A 24302-nucleotide genomic window follows, 5' to 3' on the forward strand; every position below is an offset into this window, starting at 1 on the left:
ACCGACCAACCCACCCAGGCACCCCCTTAGTCTCCTCCTTCCTCCCCTTAGGTACTAATGTTTTTAAACAGTCTCTCCCCCTGTTTATAGAGAAAGTGCTTCTCAAAGCACCTACTTTCCTCCTAGACCTGCCCTCCATCCCTCGAGGGCTGTAATGACTCCGCACACATGAGCTCACTGTACCGCCAGGTCCCCCGTGAGGCAGGGTGTGTGAGCGCGGCGGCCGTGAGGACGCGGAGGCTCAGAGGTGGGAAGGCACAGAGCCGAAGCCGCCCCGCGCGGAGCACGCGGAGCTTGGCCGCGCTGCGGTCTCTGTAGCTTAAATGCTCGGCACCAGGGCACAGTTGCTAAGGGATTCTGGGGGTGTGGACCGTGCGCTAGCGCGTGCTGACAGGTCTCAAAACAGCCACCACTCACAGCCAAAACGAGAGTCCCGGGGGGCGTGGGCGTCTCCGAGGGACCATGTTGTGGGCTTAAAAGAAGACATCGGTGTTTTGATCTCTAATATCAGGACCAAGGACGAACTTGTCGTGCAAGGCACCGAGTACTGGCGGCTGTTCCGATGGACACGTTTAACAACACCCACATGGACCTCCGCATGTCTTCACAGCTCCCTCCTGAGCTGGCGGAGCCGCCCGGTCTGCCCGTGGCTTGCACGAGACATGGGTGGTGGCCTTGTGACTCGGGGCGCGACGGTCTCTGTGGGACCCGCCCCTCAGCACGCGGCAGAGCACACATTAGGAGCAGCGTCTGACGCTCATCCCCAGAGCCGGTTTGGGGGCCCCTGCGGGGAGGGGAGGTGCTGGCGCCCTTCTGGCCTGGAGCCCTCCCCACCCCCAGAGCAGTGGCTGAAGCTGTGTTGACTCGGCCCTTGTCACTGCGGGTGAGTGGGAGCCTGTGTTGTCAGCAACTGCCTTTCTCTCCTCGTTGACACCGAGACGGGCCGAACGCCGGCTGCTTGGAGCCACTCCCTGGGCTGCTTTCTGACACTGGGGCCACCTGAGCACCCGTGTCGTTGGCAGCACAGGGGGTCAGCAGAGCCTGGCTGGGACGGAGAGGTGGCCTGCTCCCTCGTCCTGGACACAGCTGCGTGGCAGCCTTTCTCCGTCTCCGCCCTCCCCGCAACTTCCCAGTTTCTGTTTCCTAACAAAAATGAAGCAAAGCCACCCAAAGTAACTCAGACCCGACATCCGGAGCGTGGCTGCCCCAGGCTCACACGCCGCTCCCGCCCTCGGCCCCGGGCCCGCCAGGGGAAAGCTGTGAGCTTTCGCCGTGGACGTGGAACGTCTGCTGCTGAGGGAGCCAGTGTGCGGTCGTACGGCCCCTGCTCGGCGGGCGCCCCTCCCCGCGGGTCCTGCATACCTCGCGCCACTGCCGTCCCTGAGCCGGCACCCAGGTGGGCTTGGAGGGCAGCACGGCTGCACCGCTGTTGCCACGCAGGAGCTGCCTGACCGGTGGCCGTCACAGGAAGCGTGGGGGGCCGTGAGCCGTGTCAGCGACAGGCAGATCACTGTATCATCAGCTGCTTAGAATTCCGTAGGTTGTGTCTGCGGCCTGCTGTGCCGCCTCAGAAATGCTGGCCTGGGGGGCTGAGCAGCGGGTGTGTGTGTGTGTGTGTGTGTGTGTGCGCGCGCGCAGCTGAAGCAGGATTTAGCAGTCCTGGTCTCTGCCAGCTTCACATTCCAGAAGCACCAGGGATTTTCTTCCTCCGTCCACTCTCACCATGTGATGGGCCAGCAGGGTTCCTCGGCTCAGGCTCCCACCGCCCTTTCTGGGTTGTTTCCGCGCCCCCTGACCTGACCCCGAGCAGCACCCCTGAGTACGAGCCCCCAGGCTTGCCTAGCTCTGGTCGTCCCCCCGCCCGAGGTGCAGCAGCTGCCCGTGGGCTCACCTGCCCTCACCTGCAGGCTCCTGGAGGCCCCTGACTCCGCTCACTGTGGCTTCGGGCCAACACGGACTGAGGATGCTGGCTGTGTTGCTTTCTTTGACCCTCTGCTGCAGAGAACAGGGGCCCCGGGTGCAGGGGAGAGGGCGGCACTGCCTCGGGGACAAAGTGGCAGTGAGGCCTATGACACAGACAGACACACTCTCAGGTGTCCATGTGTGTCAGTGGAGTGCATTTGTAGAAATCAGTGTTTACTTAGTTGTATTTTAGTCCAGGAGCCCGGACGGCTACAAAGCATGACCTTGATTTTATAACCGAAAGATGCATCTTCCTTTCTGGGGCCACACCCCTGCCTCCTTCCCCAAGAGGACAGTGGTGGCAGGCCTGCCTGGGGAGGGGGCATCTCCCGTGCATTCTCTCTTTGTCCCTCATGCGGGGTCCCAGGGGGTGTCCTGGCAGGGCTGAGGGCCATCCTGTAAGTGGGACGCAGCCAGGCTCTGCTGAGCACAGTTATTTGGGGATGATTGTCTCTCATTATCTGTCCACAGACGGCCCGTGAATCCTGAACGGAAGAATTAAAATGCTCAGCACCAGGGCACAGTTGCTAAGGGATTCTGGGGGTGTGGACCGTGCGCTAGCGCGTGCTGACAGGTCTCAGAACAGCCACCACTCACAGCCGAAATGAGAGTCCCGGGGGGCGTGGGCGTCTCCGAGGGACCATGTTGTGGGCTTAAAAGAAGATATCGGTGTTTTGATGTCTAATATCAGGGCCAAGGACAAACTTGTCCTGCAAGCAGGCGACACCCAGAAATCGTCGGAAAGCTAATGAGCACAAGCCGGTCGCCGAGCACAGTCGGTTTAACCCTCGAGGGGCACTGCCGAGACCGGGGTGGGGGTGGCAGACACCGAAATGCAGCCTTGCAGCAGAGAGAGGGCATTTCCAGAGTGAACCTTGCCATTGCCCAGAAGGTTCCTCAGGGTCACAGTCGGAGGCTTGGAACGAGGTCGTTGTCTTGCTCTTGGTGGACTCGGCATCTCACACGTGCTTCAGGATGTCGGTTTCTCTGAAGGGCCTCTGTCTGCCAGTTTGGGGTTCTCAGTCCTCCTCTGAGGGCTTCCCTGGAGCCCTTCCCTTGACTGTGCCCCGACTGGCAGGTGCGCGGGGGCTGGTATTGCCCTGGCCCCCGGGCGTGGGGAGCGCCAGGCCCTCCAAGCTCGAGAGCTGCTCTTCCTCCAGGTGACAAAGGAGAAAAGTGGCGGGCGGGGGGGGGGGTGGTAGCAGAGCCTGAGTGGAAGCAGGAGCCTGGTTCCTGCGGCTCCCAAGGATCTCCCCCACCCCCGACCCAGGGCTGCCGTCTGACACGCACCTGCGCCTTCTCGGGGTCCTGGAAAAGGGGGCTTCCAAGTACGTGCAGTCACTCCCCCGGAGGTCTCACGGCCCCCAGCATAAACCCTCCAGGGCCAGGGCTCCCCACAGCCTGCAGGGTAAATGCATGAAATCAAAGAGTGGATTAATTTAAGAGCAGTAGCTGCTCTAATGGCCGCATCGTGACGGAACCTGTTTTCCCTGGTGGAGCGCGGTAAGCGTCCCCTGAGCGGTCGTGGGATTGTGGTGACAATTGCGGGATGGGAGGGAAGGGAGCTGCTCGGTCGGAACACAGATGCGGCAGCTAGGCCAGGGTCCCGTGCGGAAAATTCCCCTTTCCCGGGACTAGAGCGCTCCGCCGCCCGTTCCATTCAGCGTGGGGTCCGGGGCAGGTTTTAGAGCTGGTATCTAAGTGCCAGATGCTCTCTTTCAGCCCCCAGACCCCAAAGAGGGAACTCTGAGCTCTTGGCTTAGAGTTTTAGTGGTTTTGAATTATTTACCAGGATCTTAAAAACCCTTCTTGGTTTTAAGGGGTTCCTCTTGGTCCAAGGCCTATACAGAGAGCCCAAATCCCTCTCCCTGGGTTTTTCCTAAGAAAGTAAATGTCTTCGGATTTTTTTTTTTATTTCTCAAGGTATTAAAATGCAATTTTATGTTATTTCATTGTGTTGAATTTAATTCACATACCTCCCTGCCATTTTCGCAGCTGGAACCCGCTGGGTGTTCGGCACGTTTCCTGAGTGGTCACCATTCCCACAATAGGGTCTGTGATTTAATGTACATAAAGGAAAGAGAAGGAAGAAAATTCTCTTTATATAATAAGTTTCCTCTGCAACACCGGGATTAATTACAAGCTGGATGTCTTTTTTTCTTCTAAAGGGCACGACCTCGCCTGAATTTATTTATAAGCACACTAGGAGGTTGGTGCTAGGACAGGAGGGGAGGAGGAGAGAGGGTTCTGCATTTTCTCTTCCCTTTTCCTCCCGGAGAGAAGCAGGGACTGTGGGCGGTGTCCGCACGGACTCGGGCAGCGCTGGGGCTCACCCCCACACTGGGCGGCGATGCTGGGTGGCCAGGAACCCAGTGGGACTGGGTCTGCAGGGGACCTTGCTCTTTGACGAGACAGCTCCTGTCTGTCTCTCAGAAATTGTTCCCCAGCGACTTTAATGATAGGCCGATTTGGTTTCTCATGGAAGCGCATCCAAGAAGGTTCCGTAGGAACACCCAGCCGGCTTCTGGGTTTATGGCTCCACACAAGTTTGCACGCACGTCATTCAGTTTGCTACGTTGTCTTCCCATCTCTGAGTATGGCGAGGAGGCTGGGAGGAGGGCAGGAGGACACTGTCCAGCCGGGGCGGGGACGAGGCTCCGGTTCCTGGTTGGAGTGACGCAGCATGGGTGTAGACTGCACGCTCATAAGCCGAAGTACGTCTCGTCTGTGCATGTCACCATATGTACTGTCACTTAGACAAAAACAGTGCAACAACTCGGAGGGCAGGAGAGGCACCTGGGGAGGGGACGAGAGGCTGTGTGGGGACCAGCGCGGCTCTGGCCTTGTCCTGGCGTGTGGGAGCAAGTCCTTTCCTCCGGATGCTGATACTCAGGAAAGCAGCACAAGGGTCTAGCAGGTGCACGGCCACACACCGCCCCAAGCGGCACGGAAGCGACATGCAGTCAAGGTCAAGGCCATTGCTCTGGTCTTTCAGTTTCATGGGCGTGCTTGCAAATTGTTCATAACAAAATCTTGGGGGTGGAGGAGATGAAGGTTCTGAGTGTGAACAAGACTTGGGAAGCAGTTCCTGCAGCTCCATCCCTGACGATTACGTCCCCGAGGCCCAAGGCCCCCACCTCGTGAGCTCGGTAGCCAGGCCACGTGGGCAGGACAGGTTCTCAAGTCATTGTGCATGTCTGGATGTTTGCTGGAAAATAGCACGTGTCCATGAGGAAGGTGAAGACACACTCTCTACTCAAGGTCTCCTTGGCTGAGCTGTGTCCCCAGAATCCCTGTATTGGAGCTCCGACCCCCGTATCTCATGATGGGTCTGTGTCTGGAGATGGGGCTTCAAAGAGGCGATTAAGGTGAAATTGGGTCACTGGGGTGAGTTTGACCTGGGGTGACCAGGGTCCTTACGAGAAGAGGGGATCAGGACACAGACACATACTGAGGGGGCGACCCCGTGGAGACACAGGAGAGCACGGCCATCCACACACAAGGACAGAGGCCTTGGGGCAGGGGGCTGCCCTGCTGACTTCCCCCCTCTGGGACCCCGAGACCATACACTCACACAGTCCACGCTGCCCCATCGGCAGTGTTTGCTGTGGTGACCTGAGTCGACTCCTGCAGGAGTGTGCGGTGGCCCCAGCCCTCCCCTCTCCGGTCGCTGTCCTGCAGAAGATGGTGCTGAATTTCTGCTTCCGAATCGCATCTCATTATTAATCTCTCTCACACGCCTGTTTGCAAGCAAGGGGGCTGTGCCTACACCGGGGTGCCAGGAATCGCCTGTGGTCAGAGCCACGGGAGGCCACATGTGGCACGATCCCCGAGGCTTTGGGTTCCAAAGTTTGGGGCCTGCCTGCACGCAAGGTAGAAACGCAATGACCTTGAGCTCTTACCGCCCGCCTTCTCGTCTGGGAGGCAGGAATCACGGCGGGGCTACACAGCTGTGCCACGAGGACACCATCAGATGCTGCGTCTCGATGCCTGGGGAGCCTGGGTATGGCTGTGTGTGAGCTCGGGCACGATGCGCATTTTTATTACCCCATGGTGGAAGCCAGCCTCCCAGTGTCCGTAATCCTGTGACGGAGTCTCCCCCCTGGGCGAGCGGGACTGAGGGGCGTGGAGAAGCCTCTCCCCGCCCCCGTGTGCTCATCCCCTCTCCACCTGACCGTCCGGACTCAGTCCGCTCTCTCGAAGGCTGGTTCTCTGCAAACATAGAAAAACCGTTTGCTCTTTATCAAGATTTCCGGGAGCAAATAGTGTCCTTCAAAGCTGGTGCTATTTCAGAGGAGAAATTTGCATTTTATTGGCAAATCCATCTGGGAGGGGGGAGGATGCATTCGGTTGATGTGAAATAATTACCTCCCGTTCTTTTGTGTGCAACGCTAAACTTTTATGCCTCTCTCAGATGTTTTTTTAATGGCTTTTTCTCGCCTTGACAACCGTAAATATTTTATATACATTGGGCTGCATAATGCTGTGCAGAAGATTCTTCTGCATAAGAGGGGTTGGGGCGGGGCGGGGAGGGTCATGGCCCCCTGCCACGGAGCCAGGAGGTTGTTCACCCGCCTGGGGATTCCACGGCTGGGGCTGAGCAATGCAGATGGAGGTAGACCAGCTGGATCGTTGTAGTCTGACTTTCCCTACTGATTAGATCACAAACTTCTAGACATTGAACCCCCAGACAGCGGGGTGGTAGGTCTCGGTCTGGGAGACCTGGTCTCAGAGCCAGCAGGCCTGAGGTCTAGAGGTCGGAAGACCTTTCTGTGCCAGCCCAGCGGGCAGGCAGGAGTTGTCCCTCCCAATCCGCTTCTTTGGGCCACGCGGGCTTCAACTGATTAGATGAGGCCCACCCGAGCTGCATGACCGAGAGTCACAGATCAGGCAGAAACACCCTCACAGACACCCCCAAGTACTTTTGGGGGCAGATGTGTGGGCCCTTGTGGCTTCATCCAGATGACACCTAAAATTAACCATTGTATCTGCTTTCAGGCCCTCTGGGTCTAGAGCCGGAAGTGGACTTCTGGACAGGATGGTAGCTCTGTCCTAAGGCGCTCAGAACCTTCTCCCACCGCGGCTGTGCCAGCAGACCCTCCTGGCAGCAGCACTCGGCCTGCCGTGGTCCCCACGTCCCGCCAGCTCTTACTTGTCTCTGATGCCGATGGCAGGCCCGCTGACGGGCGTGGGAGCCGTGTGCCCTTGAGGGTTGGGCTGGAACCACAGAATGAGCTGCCCAGCTGCCACCTAAGTGACACTGGGTCATAGGCTCCATGTTGCCCAGCACACCCTTCTGTGTGCACCCCTCAGAGCCAGCAGGCTTGGCCCTCAGCTCCTCAAGGCGCCGTGGGGACTTTCCACCTGGGCTCCGCCCCTCTGTCCCTGTCCTTGTCCTCGGTTCACACTCGGAAGCCGGGGTCCCAGATGGGCGGTCCCTGGAAGAGCATCGTCCTCCCTGAAGCTTCCAGCCCTATGTCTGACTCTGCAGATGCTGGGGGGCGGGCTGCCCCTGGGGATGTGGACCGTTGCCTCTGAGCCCCAGGCCTCCCATGTGGGGTGCTGGCAGCCCTGCCCACCTGGTTCTGACCCAGGTCTTCCCAGGGACCTCCTGCATGGCCTTTTCGCTTGAGCCCGCTGATCTGGAGGGCCTGCACTGGGACCATCCCCCGTAGGTGTCGATCCTGGCAGGCTGGAATTTTTCCTGCCCACCCGAAGTCTGGTGAGGAGCTTTGTGCACTTTCTGGAGGCGCCACTTCCCCTTGCTTCTGGGGTGCGGCTTGTGTCTAATCAGAAGGATGGGGCTCCCGGGCCTGATGGGCACACAGGACACGCGGCTGGGGGGCTCCAGGCTCCAGCTCGCTGAGTACCCCGCAGCTGTGCCGGTGGTCCCTGTGGGGCCTTTTGGGCCGAGGCACGCTCTCCTGCGGGTTCTCCTGGGACAAGAGCTGCGTCCTGTGACACGGTCAGGGGCTCTGGGGGCGAGCGTGGTGCTGGATTCTGAGGGTCTGGGGGCCCACGGGTGCTGGGGCTGCTGTTTTAGGAGTCGTGACTGATCCCATTTGTGGCCACGGAGGCGGTGGGGGGGGGCAGAGGACATCTAGCTAAGCAGAGGAAGTCACACAGGGAGACAAGCCGTGTGATCTCACCCACGTGTGGAATCTAGAAGCCCAAACCCACAGGAAGAGAGGTCAGACTCGTGGTTCCCAGGGTCGGGGGGCCGAGGCAGATGGGGAACCGGTCGTGGAGGCGTGGCGTTTGGCCCGGTGCCTGCCGTACGGTGCGCTGGCAAGTTGCCACGAAAGGAGATCCCAAAAGCTCTCATCACGGGGAAAGAAGATTTTTGTCACCATCCGAGGTGACAGATGCTGACTGACCTCATGGTGATCTTCCCACCCTCTGCGTACGTCGAGTCGTTATTCCGTCGAGCCCCTTAAACTCCCACGAGGTCGTGTGTCTGTTAGAGCTGAACACAGCTGAAGGGAGACGGTCGCCTCCTGCTTTAAAACCGGGGGCGGGGGGTGTGCGCGGCGAGGCGTCCGTGGTGGGGACGTGCGAACGGCCCATCTCCGGCCCTGACGTGTGAACGCCGGGTCTTCTCTTGCAGGTGGCGATCATCGCGGGCAACTTCGAGCTGGCGGAGTACATCAAGAACCACAAGGAGACCGACATCGGTGAGTGGGCTTCGGGAGGACGGGCTCCGCCTGGAAGGGAGACGCTCCCCGCCTTCTGTAACCCTCACGCGGCTGGCTCGGGGTCCGTGGTTAGCAAAACCCGACCGAGAGCATGGCCCTGGCCACTTGGCCAAGTCCCTTCTCCGTAGCCGCCACCACAGCCCGCGGCCCACGCAGGCACTGCCGTGCACCTGCTCAGTCGGACGAATCTGCAGCTTGTGTCCGTGGGTTGTCTGGAAGGTTCTGTCCCACTTAAGCTAAGACACGGGAGCTAGACGAGGTGCAGTGGACACACCCCCATCTCTGAGCCGTTCCTCTGCCCCGCGGAGGTGCTCATGACCCTTCCCCTTTCTAGTACCCCTTGTGCCAACCAGGAGGGCTGTGTCTGGGGCTCCGCCTCTGCCCCATCGCCCACCCGGCGGCTGGGCGCAGCCCTGCATCCCCGAAGAGCCCACCGGCCTGTTTCCGCCGGCGCCGGGCTTGCACAGGACCTGCAGCGGGGAGCAGTCCCAGTGGACCAGCAGCGGTGAGCTTCCGGACTTGGCGCCAATCCGCCCATCGGAGAGGCAGCCGACGGCATCTGTGTCTTATGCCTGTGCCCCTCCTCTGTGTTGGCTGCCGCCGGCGAGGGCGACCACATGTCTGGCTGTCGAGTCTTTGCCGTGTTCGGTGTGTGGCTGGTTCCCGCCCGGAGTCTGAGACCCGCACGAGGGCGTGGAACCAGATGCTTCGCTTGCGTCCTCCAGCGCCCCGAGCGGGGCACCCGGGCCTCCCGAGGGCCCGCCCGATGCCGACACGGTCCCTCCCATGAGCCAGGGCAAACCGTGGCGTTGCCCCGAGACCTGGGCCTCCACCCTAGCCGCACACCGTAAAGACTGATGATGTCAGGCCTGCCGTGCCTGTAGGGACAGGGCTGAGCCCACGCGGAGCCCGCCGCTCCCTTCCTGCCGTGTTCCCACTGCAGGAGGCCAGTGCAGTGCAGTGGGGTCGGCTTGAGGTCTGAGAGTCTCAGCTGCTGGGCCGGTGGCCCAGGACGGGTAGGGAGCATGTGCGGGCCCCGCGCCACCACCACAGGGATTTCGGGGGACCCTCCCAGCCTCCTCGGGAGCCGAGCGGTCTGGAGTGGTAGCAAGCCCAGGGCTGCCCTCCTTGCTGCTCCGAGCACGGGCCTCGATGGGGCTGCACGGTGGAAGGGGGCATGGGGAGGTGGCCAGAGACACCAAGCTGCTCGTACAAAGAGGAGGGAGATTGCAGACTGTCTTGTTCGGTCGGAGGTACCCTGAGCTTTCCTGCATGGATGCAGGCGGCTCTGGACCGACAGAGGGTTTTTTCTCTCTCATCACAACGGAGTACCTGTGGGTTGAGTGAACACGTTTCAATCGCAGCTCAGCCGTTCGGACCCGTGACTTTAACTACAAAGGGAAGCCCCTTCTGAGTCGTGCGGGCACTGGCCGCAGTGCGGCTTCCCTGTCTCATGGGGCCAGGACCAAGGTCTGTACCTTCCCAAGACCACCTCGTGGCCCGTGAAGATGCGGGACCAGCTTCTCCACCGAGGCAGGACTGGGCGCCCCTCGACCTGCCTTGCAGGCTTTTCTGCTGTGCGGCCCAAAGAGGTGTGTGCTTCGCAGGACCCCTCCAGGACCTCCAGGAAGGGAAAGAAGGAGGCTCGTGTCCTCTGAGTCTCCTGACCAAGGGTCTCGCTGACCTGGCAGACTGGTCCCAGAACACACAAATGTGCACATGGATACCCTCACGCACTGATTCCTGGAGCCCGTCCGTCTGTCCTCAAGCCCTGATTCAGCCCTGTGTTCACTGACCCTCTGCCCTGGGGCAGCCCTTGCTTCTGGAGGGGCGCAGATGCCTTGTGCCTTGTGTGGGGGAGTCTGGGAAGGTCAGAACCTCATGCCCGCTAGAGGGCGGATCCCAAGCGGGGGCGGGGGGTCCGGCGGGGGACGGAGGGTCCCATGTGGGAGGGCAGATCCCGTGCGGGAGGGTAGGTGCCGTGTGTGCTGGGGTCGAGGAGGGACAGCACCCTACGCCATTCAGAAGGGATGTGCCCGGGAAGGCTTACAGCTCGGGGTATGCAAGCTGCTCCCCCTGACTCAGAGGGCGGACGTCCTGTTTTAGGCAGAGCTCCTGTAGGCCCCCGTCCTCACCTACCGCCCAGAACAAGCGTCCACCTGAGGACCTGATGGTTTCCTTCCCAAGTCCCGATCCCTCCTCGACGTCCACAGTCTGCCCTGACTCCTTGCTCTGTCCACTGCCAGAGCTCCTGAGCCCCAGGATTGTGGGATCACCGCTCTCCGGGGCAGGGACCCGGAGCAGGAGGGACGGAGGGCATGCGGGGTGTGGAGTCACCTCCACGCGGTCGCCCTGGGTGAGGCCAGGCCTTGAGACCCGAGAGGGGCCCCGGTGCCTTCCCGGCTGGGGACGTCCTGTGTCCCGAGAAAGCCATCTGCTTCCTGCTGTAGGAGGGCATCCTTTTCCCTCTGCGGTTTCACACGCTGTGCTGTGCTCGGACCTCCTGAGAACGTCCCTGCGTGCCTGAAGCAGCCGGTCCCCGAGACGCCACCCCATCATCCCTCGGTCACTTCTTCCCATGATGATTCCATCAGGCTCCTTCTCCCTGGGCCAGCTGGGGATGGAGAGACCTTGGTCCGTCCAAGGCTGGCCTGTTAGGAGGTGTGGACCCCCGCCCCGGTTTCCCAAGCGAACGTCCGCTACAGACCCCATGGCCCCTTCCAGAGCGGGACAGGCTACCAGCCAGTGGCCTCCTTGTGGGAGAAGGCGCGTGACTTCAGAAGAGCAGACTCTTCCCGCGCTTCCCCTCTGGGATTGTTGCATCCACCCACTCCTCCGTGTCCTGGCCCCGTGCCACCCTGGCTGCTTCTTCGTCCCCCACCCCCAGTGCGTCTTCCGGGCTGCTGGCAGCCCATCCCCAGGACAGAACTTAGGACCACCCCATTCCTGTTCCTGACGGGTCATCAGCCAAAGCTTCTGGGTTCCCCAGTGCCCAGCCACAGGTGCCCCGCCTTGGAGGGCAGAGGTCCAGAGTCTCCCCTCAGGGAGCCCGACGCCGGGACCCAGGGTGGCCTCTGCGGGCACCGTCTCATATCCTGCAGCCTGCTGAGGCTGGGCATCCAAGCACCGCCCTACCTCTACTTCCAGGACCCCTCGTCCCCGGCAGGCTGATTCGGAATGTGAGGATGGGCCACATGCTTATGTCCTGGGGCCACCATCCTCTGCGGGGTGGCACGGAAACAAGCTGTGTTCTGCCTCCTCCGGAGGCCAGACGTGCAGAGTCGAGGTGTCGGCAGGGTTGGCCCATCCTTGCCTCCCACTGGCTCTGGTGTAGCCTGGCCTTGCCCGCGTGGCTCCCGCCCTGGGACGGCTGCATGTGGCCCGCTGTCTGCGTCCACACCCCCTCCTTTCTTGGAGAAGGCACCGGGCTACCCTAGCCTCAAGAGCCTGCCCTAAATCCAGGATGCTCTCGACTTGAGATCCTCAGAACGATCCAGGGATTAGGATGAAGACGTGTCTTTGGGACCACATCAGGCACCGTCAAGGGCCCTCACGTGGTCACACGACAGTCTCTCGAGGCTGTGTCCTCTGCACAGCCAGGGGGCGTCGGCCTTCCGCGGCGCTGGCACGTAGTAGGGCTTCAGTAAGTGCCTGTTGAGTGAATGGCCCCTCACTGCCTGTGTCCCCTTTCCAAGCTCTCTCCTCCGCGTCTCCTCTTGAAATAAAAACCTGCTTTCCCGGCAGCTGGCCACAGGTGTCTGGGAGCAGAGCGCATGATACGGGCCGGCGAGCTCGTGGACTGGATGTGTTCGCCCGCGTGTTGTACCGTTTGCTCCCTCCCATGCGTGGCAGAGCCCGCAGGGCACGGGCAGAGGCGGAGTGGGCAGCGGCTTGCCCAGGGCAGTGTTCTCGGTGCTTTCACCGGGTCATTCTAGAGCCACGCTGGGCTGGGGGTCCCTGGTGTGCTGTTGGTGAGGTCCTGTGGCCACGTGGTCTCCGGTTCCAGCTTCCGTGGCTCGGCTCCCCGACCCCCATCCTCAAGACCTGTGAGGGTGCTGTCAGTTAGTCCAGGTCAAGGCCACCCTTCTGTCTGCGCCTAGTCTCTGCGGTGGCAGGTGACCCACGCCTGACGGCTTCAGCCTGTGCCCACGCGCCCTTCGTTTATTCCTGTCCGCCTCCAGAAACGTGGTGGGGGTGCTGGAGAGAACAGGACGGGGCTGTGTTTCCCCTTTGTGATCTGCATTAAATCATGATTTATAAGCTACCCTGCGGTGTGAGAGAAACATTGGAAGATGGGGATATGTGTCCTAAACTTGAGGTCGTGGCCCTCACCTCTGGGTCAGGACCTGCCGGTGATGCTAATGCGCAGAGTTCAGTTGATCAGACATTTCGTGGGGCTGGGACACCACTTAGGAGCCCCAGCGCCACGGGTCAGGACTCCGGACGGAGGAGATGAGAGTAAGCCTCCCCTTTGTGTGCTCCATGTTGGGCTGCTTGTCAGAAGGGAATTATGGTGGGAGGGTCCCCAGATTCCCAGCTGGGGTCAGCGGGGAGGGGAGGGTGTCAGTCGCCTTCGATGCTGCGGAGAGAGCAAACTGCAGCACAAAACATTTTCCTGACTCGCCTGGTCGGCGAGGCCTTCCTCAAAAAGCCCCTTTAAACCATCACGTAGCCCGCGGACGGAGCGCGGCAGATCCTTTGTTTCCGGGTGCCACCAAGATAGCAGGGCCCTTGGGACACCCTGATGCGGCTTTCAGGGAAGACCAGAAACAGGTTGAAAAGCAGTGAGGTGACCAGCGGGCCTCCGAGGTCGGTAGCATCTGGAAATGGACCCAGAGTGCCCGTGGGTGTAAGTCTGTCCCTTTAATGGGGAGATCGGATCTTGTCGGGAAACCTTCTGCTCCTGGCCCGGCCGGCATGCCCGCTGCTCTCCGCGGATCGCTGTGGCTCTTTCATTGTTCCTTTCTTTCTGAACTCTCTTCCTCTTTTAAAAAAATTAAACGCGACCTCCATTTGGTGGTTTTATTTGCCGGCACCGACAAAGTGAGGGTTTCCCAGCGACCGCAAGCAGCCAAGTTAATCCCTGCCATGGAGCCCACGAGCCCACCGGGGTCTTCCAGGCTTGGCCAGCGCAGCGGGCGCGATGGCTTCTGTGGGACGGTGGTCCCCGCGGCGAGGCTGCCGGGGAGCTGGGGAGCTGGTGTCCGAAACAGTTGTGCCGGCATTAAGCGTGTGGCAGCTGAGAAGCTTTGCACAGGGACAACCTATCTTTCCCAGGGTTGGTGGTTTTGTGCTCTGTCCGGCTTTGCGGGGAGAGGCTCTGTCTGGTACGCTGAGTGGCATGGGTTGTTCCTCTTCTGCCGAACAAGGTTTGTTTTCATTCATCTTGTCCTTCCGCGGCTACGGAGAGAGAAGCGAGGGGCTTCTGTTTTCGAGAGCCGGCACACGGGGCTGGTGTGTGCGTCTGCGGCTGGCGAGCCGGCGCAGGGCGACTTGGTTACCGTTGCTAGGTTTCGAGACCGCGTGCCTGTGCTTGCGCTGCTGACATGCATAGGTGATGGGCGGCTGGGGGGTGTTTCAAACCGATTTCTGAATGTGATGTTAGTTGGGGGAGTGTTGTGAGAGGATGTAAAACCCACGCTGGTCTTTTATTTAAAAAAATCATAATAATAGCCCCTTCGGCAGATCTCACCTGCTGTGAAATAAACCAGATTTGATTCGAAAGAAGCTTCATGACTAAAATGTGCCACTTACCGTGAATGAGACCCAGGGTCCCCTCTGTGTTTGCCCGGGGGGCCGTCAGGTCCTGGGGAGAACCCCCGGATCGGGCAGGCTGGGGTCGGCCGTGCCGAGCCTCCCCGTTACAGCAGGCAGGGGGGGCCTTCTCCGGGAAGCCAGGCTGCTGTGTGAGCGGGGATGAGGGGGGATCCCACAGCTGTCTGGATCCCCAGAGCAAGGTGTGGAGGGAGGAAGACACGGTGAAGCCCCAGCAGAGTGTGGCCTGAGCAGACATGAGCTCCCGGCTGCCGTCACCCGCCACGCTGACTCTGTTCCTGTGCCTCTGGCCTCTCTGGGGCCGAGGGAGCAGCCACACAGCGTGTGTCGTCGGGACTGCCTCCTGGCACCGAGCTGCGGGCCACATGGGTCTTGCTCCAGGCTGATGGCTGTCCCTCCCTTCCTGCCTGTGCAGGGCTTGCCGCTGCGGTACTCTCCCCTCCCCCGCCCTGCTCCGCTGTGCGCCCCTTCCACGAGAAGTGTTATCTCCAGATCCTGACACGGAGCGGACAGGCCGGGACACGCGCTAAGGGGACACCCTGTTGGGGACGGCCACAAGTTGCCTGTGGGTTCTGCTGGGATGGGGTTTTTCCTGTGGCCAACTTCTGGCACCGCTGTCCGGGGAAGTGGACGTGGGCATCCTCTGGCCTCCGGTCTGTCCCAAAGGCTGTATTCTCCTGGAACCCAGGGACACTTGTCTTTGTCCTGGAGAGGTGCCACAGTGGTGCAAAACCTTGATGTCCTGTGGCCTGCATGTTTCCCGGTGTGCTGTCTTTGTGGCCCGTGGGCCGTCCTGGGGTTCACCTGCATCCCCCCCATCCCCAGCAGGTTCTTGGCGAGCTCAGGCATGCTGCGGGCCTCAGAGTGGGGCCCACGGGTGGCTGGGCCCGGGGCTGGGTCCTGCCGTGGTCACTGCCCGCAGAGGCCCCGGCTGTGCTGTCCCACACGCAGTGGACAGGTGTGGCTGCGGGAGAGTGTGTCCCACAAGAGGTCCTGGCAGACCCTCCCACCTGCCCATGCGTCCGCTCCTTCCTGTCCCCTGGGTTGAACTGTCCCCCAAACCTGAGCCTCTCCTGGTTCTTCACCGCCTCGCCAGGGGCAGCTTGGGTCCCTAGGGCAGAGCCCCTCCCCCATCCTCCCCAGCAGCAGGGTGGGAGCCCCAGGCCCTCAGCCACGGAGGTGCTGAAAAATCCCTCTCCGTGTCAGCACAGCCTCGTCCCCCGGTTCCCGACCACATCAGGCCTCCAGCCCCTCCGGCAGCGAGTGCCGCGTCTCATCGTGGGACGTTTGTAGATGATGCGATTGACACGCCCCCATCACTTGTAGCCATCGGCGTGACGCTCGGCGTCTTGCAAGAGGGGCGTGAGGCAGTGCGGAGGGGGCAGCCCCGTGGTCTGTGCTCCCGCGAGTGGGCGTCCTGAGGTGGGGAGACGTCTGGGTGACGTTGCGGAGAAAACGCGAGGCGTGCTTTCTGTCGTGGGTGAGGCCGCGTTCCCACTAAGCCGGCGAGTGTGAAAACCACACCCAAGTGTTCCACGTGGGAGCCCCTCCCAGGAGCTAGTGCACCCTATGAACAGGCCTTGCGTCTGCGTGGGCGTCTGGTGGACCAGATGAGTCCCCGGAGACCCCTGGGAGGACCCCCCCATCCTGCAGGAACTGGGCCTGGCCCTGGCCCTAAGTGGGAAGCCCCTCCCTGACCCCAAGTGCCCGCTGCTGGGCTCCTCCCATGCTCCCCGGTTCTCGCTGGGCACTAAACAAGGGCTCCGGGGCCCTCTGCCATGTCTGCGTGCCCCCCCCCCAGAGGCGGCATGGAAGGTGTACCCCTTCTGCCATGGGCTGGGGTGCCCATCCCTGCTGGCCTGCTCCTCCCCCCGGGCTCCCCAGACAACCCCCCCGACCCTGCCCACACTTTCTTCCATCTGCAGCTGTGCCCCTGGTGTGGGCCCCAGAGAGGTGAGCAGGGCCCCAGAGCCCCTGGCTTTGCCGCTCCGTCCTGCTCCCTGAAGCCCTGCATGGCCTCCTCCCCCCTCCCCTGACCCCTTAGCCTCTTGGTCTGGGTTTGGCTTTTTGCCACACCATGCCGCTCTCCACCCATCGAGACCATGCTCCTGGTGGAGGCCTCAGGCAAGAATCCCGGGGTCAGCAGGAACAGGACTTTGTGTCCTAGGTTCCCTGCTGATGGAGAAGGTCTATGCCTGTGGGAGGGTTGGGGTGGGGATGAAGTCCCTATGAGGGGACACTAAATCCCAACAGACTGTAGAGTCTGGATGAGAGACTGGATGGCTTCCTGGAGGAGGAGGCAGTGGGTGCCAAGAACAGCTAATGCAGTTTCAGGGACCGCTGATGCCCACGTTGCCCTCTGTGCCTGTTATGGGGCCACAGAGACGGCCCTGCTGGAAGGGACACTGACAGTGTCCCCAGTTTACAGATGAGGAGAACAAGGTTTCCAGCGCCCTGGAACGGGTCCCGTGTTGGGGCAGAGGGCAGTAACAAGGAGCTGGGGTTTGGACTGAGGCCCCTGGTCACAGAGCCACCCTTTCTGTGTGATGCTGTCCTGAGCCCCTGTGCCTCTCGTAGCCACCTCTCGTGCCCAGGTCCCCCCGAGGCGTCAGACAAGCCTGTCCCCCAGCACACCTGCTCTCGTCCTGTCGGGGTTCTCCAGACATGGGGGGCGGGCAGGAGCTCCCCTCCTGTGCGCCCCAGCGCTGGGCCATTGGCACCCAGCCCAGAGGAGGCCCTCCCGTGGGTGAGCCACCACCGCCTTGAGCAGGACCCTGGGGACGCCTGTCCTGCCTTCTGCCCCAGTGCCCTTGGCTGACGTTACCAGCAGGTTCTGGGTTCAGAACCCAGACCCACCTCCACACCACCGAGTCCAGTCGCCCCAGCCCCGCTGTGCGTCCTGTTGAAGCTCGGTGTCCAGCTCCTACGGGACCTTCCGAGGGGAGCAGCCCGGGGCCACTGCCATGGTGGTCTTTCTCTCTGAGCCATTTTGTCCAGGAAGACCAGTGTCCCCGTACTCCGAGAGGAGCTGTCATCGGTCACTTATAGGATGCAGAATAGGAGGGCTCCCCCGCTCCCCCTCCACAGGCCCGCACATCCCCTGGGCTTCCCACCTCTGCCCACGGAGGCTCCCTTGCACACTGGAACTCAACCTTTCCTCCCCCCCCCCCCTTGCATGCCCCTGGCCTGTCCCTGAGCTCCCATCCTTGGTGTGTCCCTCTGGGGGTGGGGGGGCCACTTTGAGGTTTTCAAAATTCTGCTTTGCAATGAGGAATCAGTGCATTTTGACAACGGAGCCGGTGTGGCTGAACGAGGTCTAGAGCTCCGGAACTCTGCGCGTCCGTCACCTCACCGCTCGCAGAGAGAGTCTGGGGGGCTTCCCGAAGAGAGGACAGTTGGCTCCTTGGACGTCAGCCACTGTTGTAGGATGTGTCTCCACCCCCAGCCTTCTTGGTGAAAGCTCTAGAATCCCGAAGGTGTTTTTAGAAGGAATTGTGTTCTGGGGGTGACAGTTGGTGACCCCAGGGGAACCCGGGCTGAGTGTGAAGGAGCCCAGCATGGCCTGTCAGGCCGCCCCGTGGATTCTGCAGCTCCCCTGAGCCCGAGCAGCGCCGGGGCATGTGCCGCTCGGCCAGACGCTGGTCAGCATGTCCCCACGCTGGCCTGGTGGGAAGGCACCGGATCCGAGGGGCAGGGCTCTTACGGGGCTCTCTTCCCACCTCGCGGGGACAAAGAACCTAAAACCCAGAGCACCCAGGCCCCACTGAGACCGCGTCCACTGCAGGTGACCGGTGGGGAGCCTTACAAGTGCTCTGGTTCTCCAGCTTCTCTCCCCGCCCCTCCCGTGCAGGCCGGACAGCTGCCGTCCCATCTGCTTACTGGGCCTGTGCTCCCGCTGCGCCCTTCCCAGAGCACCTTTGCCCCCGACTCCCCACCTTTCCTTAAAGAGCCGTGCAGTGCTTCCACTGGCTTTCCTTACCACGCCACCCCCCACCGGAGCCTGGGTCACCCCATTCCTTTCCTCAATTAGAGTAGTGGCTCGTTTCCCAGAAATTGGGGTGCACTGTTTATCCCCTGGGCTGGATGGGGCGCTCTGGACCCCAGGCTCTGTGTCCTCCCTGCCCCCACACCCGGCGCTCCCCGCTCTGGGGCCGTGGGTTTTACTGGAGGGCCACACACTGGGTACTTAGTAAGGAAGGACGGGACAGGCAGAAACCCCTGCGAGAAACTCCGGTGGGCGGCAGCGTCACCAATGTCTGGCTCCCCCCAGATGCCAGAACGTCCTTTACCTTCTCAGCGAGAGCGCTGGGACGCGTTTGGGCCCCACGACGGCCCCTCCCCTATGACCTTCGGCGGTGGCATCTCTGAACCGCGGCAGGACCCCTCACGAGGCCTGGGTTCGGCCAGTGTCCTGAAGCCAGGAGGCAGCGTCCCTACCTGGCGTCCGGCCGAGGACCCCATTAGCTCTCGGGGAGCCTGGCCCCGAGGCCAGGGAAGGGCACGCACCCCAAGGAGTTCTCGTTGTCGTTGCGTAGCGTGACAGCAGCAAGCAGGGTCCGGAGATGGTCGTAGAAATCTTAATTTTCGTTAACACACCAGGGCAGCCGGGTCGTAGAACCTCAGAATAAAGCATTTAGCCAAGCGCCAGAAGGACCCACGTTCCTGTCTCCCAACCTGGCGTCTGTCCAGATCTCACCAGCCCCTTCAGACATGAGCCACGGCTGCATTCAGGGCTCTGGTTTGGTGAGGGCTGAGCCGGGAGGGAAGTCGGCGTTCCCTCCCGAAGGCTTCATGGGGCGCGAGTGTCTGAGCCCCATCAGGGAGCTGAGCCCTGGGACGACGTCGCGGGGGGCACTCGGCTGGATGCAGCAAAGGTTTCTATTCTGGTTTCCAATAAGCATAAGTGGAAAGACTTTGCGGAGGGTTTTAGGCAGAGAAAGAAGGATTCGTACACGTGTGCGCACCAGTGCTGCCGATTTTAGCCGAGCCGGAAGGGACCCAACAGGGAGCTTAAGCGGCAGCGGGTGACGGAAGGGAGGCAGGAGAAGATGGAACCCTCTGGTCCGGGCTTGCCCGGTGACGAGGCTCAGGTCCTCCCCAGCTGGGTCCAGGCACAAAACGTAGACACTGATAGACGCTCCTGTCCCTGAGGCCACTGGCTGACCAGCAAGGCCACCAAGAAGGGGGCATCTCCAGGGAAAGCACAGGAAAGAGCCCCAGACCCTGGGGAGGTCCATCGGGGTCTCCTGAGGTGAAGCTGGGAAGGCAACGGAGGGCAAAGCTTGTGACCCGAAGGGGCGGCTCCCCACCAGAGCTGGGGCAAGGAGCCCAGACCCTCCCCTGCAGAGCAGGGCCGCGCGGTCATCCTGTGGCTGGCGGGAGGGAGCAGAAGGACGGGGTGACAGAGGCTGGCGGATGCGGTGGACAGCGGCTCGAGGAATCGCGCTCGGGCGTCTCGGCAGCTTACCCAGGGTCACGCCCTGCCCGCGGGTGTGAGGTCGGGCTTCGGGCACAGGTGTCCTGCCTGTGGCCTGTGCATCCCGTGCTCTGCTTTCGCGCACAGCCGTCCAGCTAAGAGAAGACCGATTCGACAGGGATGTGCTCCAGAGGGGAAACATTTTTAAGAAATCTGCGTTTTGCTCCTTTTGTTAGGAATTACCGGTATTCTCTTCGGTGCACAGTATAGAAATTGAAATACTGCTGGGGAGGAGGTAAGATTGTGCAGCCGGGGGCAGGCACGCGGTATTTGGTCATTTCCCGCCGGCGGCCACGCTGGTTCCGGCTGTTAGGATCGCGCTGGGTTCTGAGCCGCTCAGCCTTCCGGACGGCCTGCACAGACGACTTTCATCCTTGCACCAAGAGCTGCTATGGGAGCGGGGAGGGTCCGAGTCCTTCTGGGTGTCTCCAAGGCCTGGGGAGCGACGGCCTTGGTCAGTGTCTAGACATACCAGCTAAGAGGCAGTCAGGGTGGGAGGGTGGCCACCAGAACGGGGTGACCCGCCTCTAGACGCGGTCTTCACTGGTTTGTCTCAGATGTCCCCGCGGTCGCACAGACTTGGGCCTGGCTGTGGCTGGAAACAAGGTCACGGGTGAACCGCCTAGCAGAGCCTGGCGCGGGGCGGGCATCCCGTGGGCGGGGAGCGAGACCTCCAGGCGTATGTATTCCTCCTTCTGCCAAAAGCAAGCTTCGTGTTGAAGCCGCGCCTCCCGCCCCCCGCGGACTGTGCCGCCTCTGCTGGCCGGCCGGTGTCGCGGAGGCCCGTGTGCGAGGACCGGCCGGTGTCGCGGAGGACTGTGTGAGCACGCTGGCGCAGGCCGCGGTGCTGGGAACTACCCTGTTCTCTCTTCTCCCCGGGGCGGCCATGGAGAATCCTAATCCCATGAGATACGGATGAGCAGCGGCAGAGCCGTTCATGAGCCGGCAGAGGCGGGGAAATCGGGAGCGTCTCTGCATTGGGTTTGCTCCTTTACAGGAAGCGAGGCTGCTGCAGGCTCTGCCCTCCGTCGGGAAAAGAGAGATGCCCCAGGCGGCTCTGCCCGGCGGCTCTCGGGGACCAGCCCCTGCCGCCTCCCCTGAGCCACTGGCTGAAGCGCTGGGGACCCTGTCCGCCTTTGGCCTTGAACCCTGCTTGTCCGCCTCCGTGTTTTGCTCCCATTGCAGTGGCTCCTGCCATCGCGTCCTCCTGTCTCTGAGCAGACACTGTCCCCGAGAGCCTTGTGTCAGCTGTTGGCACGCGTTCCTCCTTCTGGTGCTCACCACTTTTGTCAGAGAATGTGAACGCGTTCGAGGCAAATTTATCAAACTCATTTAAAAGTAAAGCTCGTGGCTTCGTGTCTCAGAATAGTGGCTGACGGGTGGGATCCCACGGTTGCCATGGCAACCGCTCTTTGGGGAGCCGGGCATTCTCCTGGGAAGTGGGTCGGTCCAGACTGCAGCTTTCACCGGCCTCGGGGGCTCCCCATTCAGTAGACGTGGGGGTGGTCCCGCTTCTCTCCTTTCTGTGGGCGCCAGTGACCCCCTCCAGCCTTCCTAATGGCTTGGGCTGAACGGGGTGTGTGGAGTTAAGGCGTATGCAGGGGGCACCAGCAATGGGGCTGTGCCCACCCTGCCCTGAGGAGCGGGGTCTTCGGGGACTCATGGGTTCCTCCTGTTCGGTAAACCAGGAGGTCCCAAGCTCTTTGCCGGCCCCAGGCGTGGCCCCCGCTGTCAGCACCGAGCAGAGGAGCTTCGTGACTGTTCGCGGGCACGAGGTGACAGTTGCTCCCAACCCACCTTTAGCTGGCCAAACTGGGAATGGAGGGGTCATCCGCAGGTGTCAGATTTGGAGGGGACTCACCCACGCGTTGTCAACATGGCCCAGGGACAGGTCACCGTTCCTCGTGGCTCGTGGCCCCATGCACCATGGTCGTGGTCTATAGAGGGCACCACGTGGGCAGGGGTCTCTCCTCTCTCCGTGCGGCCATGTGGCATGCGGTGCCCTGCGTGCCCTTCCAGGAAGGACCCTGGTCCCCTCTCCTCCTCCGCACGCTGCCCCCCACAGCCTCTCCCGTGTCCCTCCTCACCACACTCGTATCTGGTCTCCCGTCCCCCCCGTGCCCGTCCCCGCCGCTAACTGTCACAGTGCCCATGCTCTCTCCCCTCCCCACGCGCAGAGCCCGTCAGCCGACCTGACGGCCTGCAGACAGATGCACGATCCGTATCCTCGATTCAGAAAAGGATTTCAAAAGCAAAAGCTTTTTCATAATTCATGGGCCGTCAGACATGACCTGAACCGATTTGAATCTATTTATAGTCTTTATTTATCCTACTTAGTGCGATCAAGCCCGTGTCCCCTGCAGGAATCCTCCTGGGACTGGTTACAGGACCCTGCGGGGCCCACCGACTGCGTGAGGCCCCACGCACCCCTGCCCTGTGTTCCTGCTGCAAAGCCAGGCCACTCGAGGGCACCGGCACAGCCCCGGCCCCCTGGCTTTCCAAGACGGTGCCGGGCTCTGCATTCCTTCAATGAACGAAGGTTCTGCACCTGAAAATCACCCCGGGTCTGCCTCTTCCGTGTTGCAAAGGGTCCTTCCACGGTGGTGCTGCCGGGCGGGATGGAAGCATCTTTGCTGTGAACATTAATGGGAATCTTGGGCAGAATTGCAGATGCCGTCAGAGCATCTTCCAGTCAAGTTCAGGCAAGGACTTACCTCTCTGAGGGCGCGTCCCCAGCCCTCTCCTGCCCCCATGCTGCCCCCGTTCCCACTAACCCCACAGGGCCCCAGGAGTGGCCGGAGTGGCCTGGCTTTGCCATCGTTGGGGATTCTTTTCTTCCGAGCAGGCGCGTGTCGTATTTACTCCTCCGTCCCTTTGCCTGTCTCTTCCTGCCTCACTCATCCGGCAAGCATGTTGGGGGTGCAGCGGGGTATGCCTGGGGGGCACAGGGGTGAGGCCGCCGGGTCTCACAGCCTTCGTGAGGGACAGACATGGACTCGGTATGAGAAGGGCGCCCCCGGAGAGTCGGACCGTGGCATCTCAGCGAGGCGTGGCTGCCCAGGGGCCTGCTGTGTCCTTCTGCTGCTCTCTGTCCGGCTCCCTCCTCCACATCCCTGCTTGCAGAACTCTCCCGTCAGCCCTGCTTGGAGCCTCAGATCTCAGACTCACTTCCCGCCCCAAGGAAGGCCTCTGCTCACAAGCACGTGTGGAGCCCCGGGGGCAGGGCAGGGGGGGCGCCCCCAAGGAGCCCTGCGTCCCGCGGCCTGGCTGGACAGTGAGGTCCGCCCAGAACTCCCGTCTTCACAGTGCACTGTGTCCGGGGTGAGCCACCTGACCTCGGCAGCCCGACGGGGGCGGATAACCTCAGGCCAGTGCTTCCCCTGCCCCCCAACCTGCGGGCACGGGTCCCAGGGATTCCTGCTGCTCTAGAGGCCGGGGCTAGGCTGTGGGGTTCTGTAGCGTGTGGGTCAGCTGCCATCCCACACACCAAGGAGTCCTGGGGCTCCTTTGCTTGGTGCTTCGGGGGACATAAGCCACAGGCGTTTATTCTCTGTGTGGTCCTGGAGGGCAAAGTCTGGGATGTAGGTGTGGGCAGAGCGAGTTCCTCTCCCCCCTCCCCGTGTCCTCACAGGGTGGTCCCTCTGTGCGTATCTGTGTCCTGACGTCCTCTTCATTAAGGACCCCAGTCACATGGGATCAGGGTCCCCCCAGTGACCTCATGTTACCTTAATCATCTCCATAAAGGCCCCGTCTCCAAATATGGCCACATTTGTAGCTTCTGGGGATTAGGGGTTCAACGGATAAACTCCAGGGGGACACAGTTCAGCCAGTAATGCTTGATGCCCACCTGGCCTTGGCCGCTGCCTTTGGGAGGCCCCCATCCTGGCTGGCAGCCCCAGGATGCTGGCCCCTAGGATCCGAGTCAGGCAGCTTTGTGGAAGGGGCCCCCATCCTGATGTGACGACCCAGACCTGACCCAGAGTTGGCACAGGTCGTTGCCGTGAGGTTTCCCTTGTCCTCTGGGTGTGTCGATGGCACCCACACAACCAGGGGCGGGCACAGCATGCAGCTCACTGCATAGGCTCCGGGCACGGACCCTGGAGCCCATTTTCTCAGTTTGCATCTTGGCTCTGCCGTTGACAGGCTGTGTGACTCTAGACAAGTTCCTTAAGCTCTCTGTGCTGTAGTTGCCTTCTTCGTATCACAGGGATAAATCAGCTGGTCGTGGTTGTGGTGAGGATTACCTGCCTGGCTTGATTCTGTGATGCCAGAGGGAGTCCACGTTGTTTGAGTTTTATCTCGGCTTCACAGAGGCAGAAACTGAGTTTGGGGAGTTTATGTGACTTGGCTGACTTGTCGTACAGGGTGCAGGGTGGGGGCCCAGGTTTGTCCGA

At 61.5% G+C, this 24302-nt stretch overlaps 1 protein-coding gene across 5 annotated transcripts in view; it reads left to right on the top strand.

Moving 5' to 3' along the window:
* SHANK2 (SH3 and multiple ankyrin repeat domains 2) overlaps positions 1–24302 on the top strand; it is a 458548-nt gene that overhangs the window by 134016 nt on the left and 300230 nt on the right. For all 5 annotated transcript variants that reach the window (XM_044259990.1, XM_044259992.1, XM_044259993.1 and 2 more), the window contains one exon: positions 8570–8636. In XM_044259990.1, coding sequence (XP_044115925.1) covers positions 8570–8636 — 67 coding nt within the window. The remainder of the gene's footprint in view (positions 1–8569; positions 8637–24302) is intronic.

The sequence above is a fragment of the Neovison vison genome, chromosome 7, assembly GCF_020171115.1.
Source record: "Neovison vison isolate M4711 chromosome 7, ASM_NN_V1, whole genome shotgun sequence".
Taxonomy (NCBI): domain Eukaryota; kingdom Metazoa; phylum Chordata; class Mammalia; order Carnivora; family Mustelidae; genus Neogale; species Neogale vison.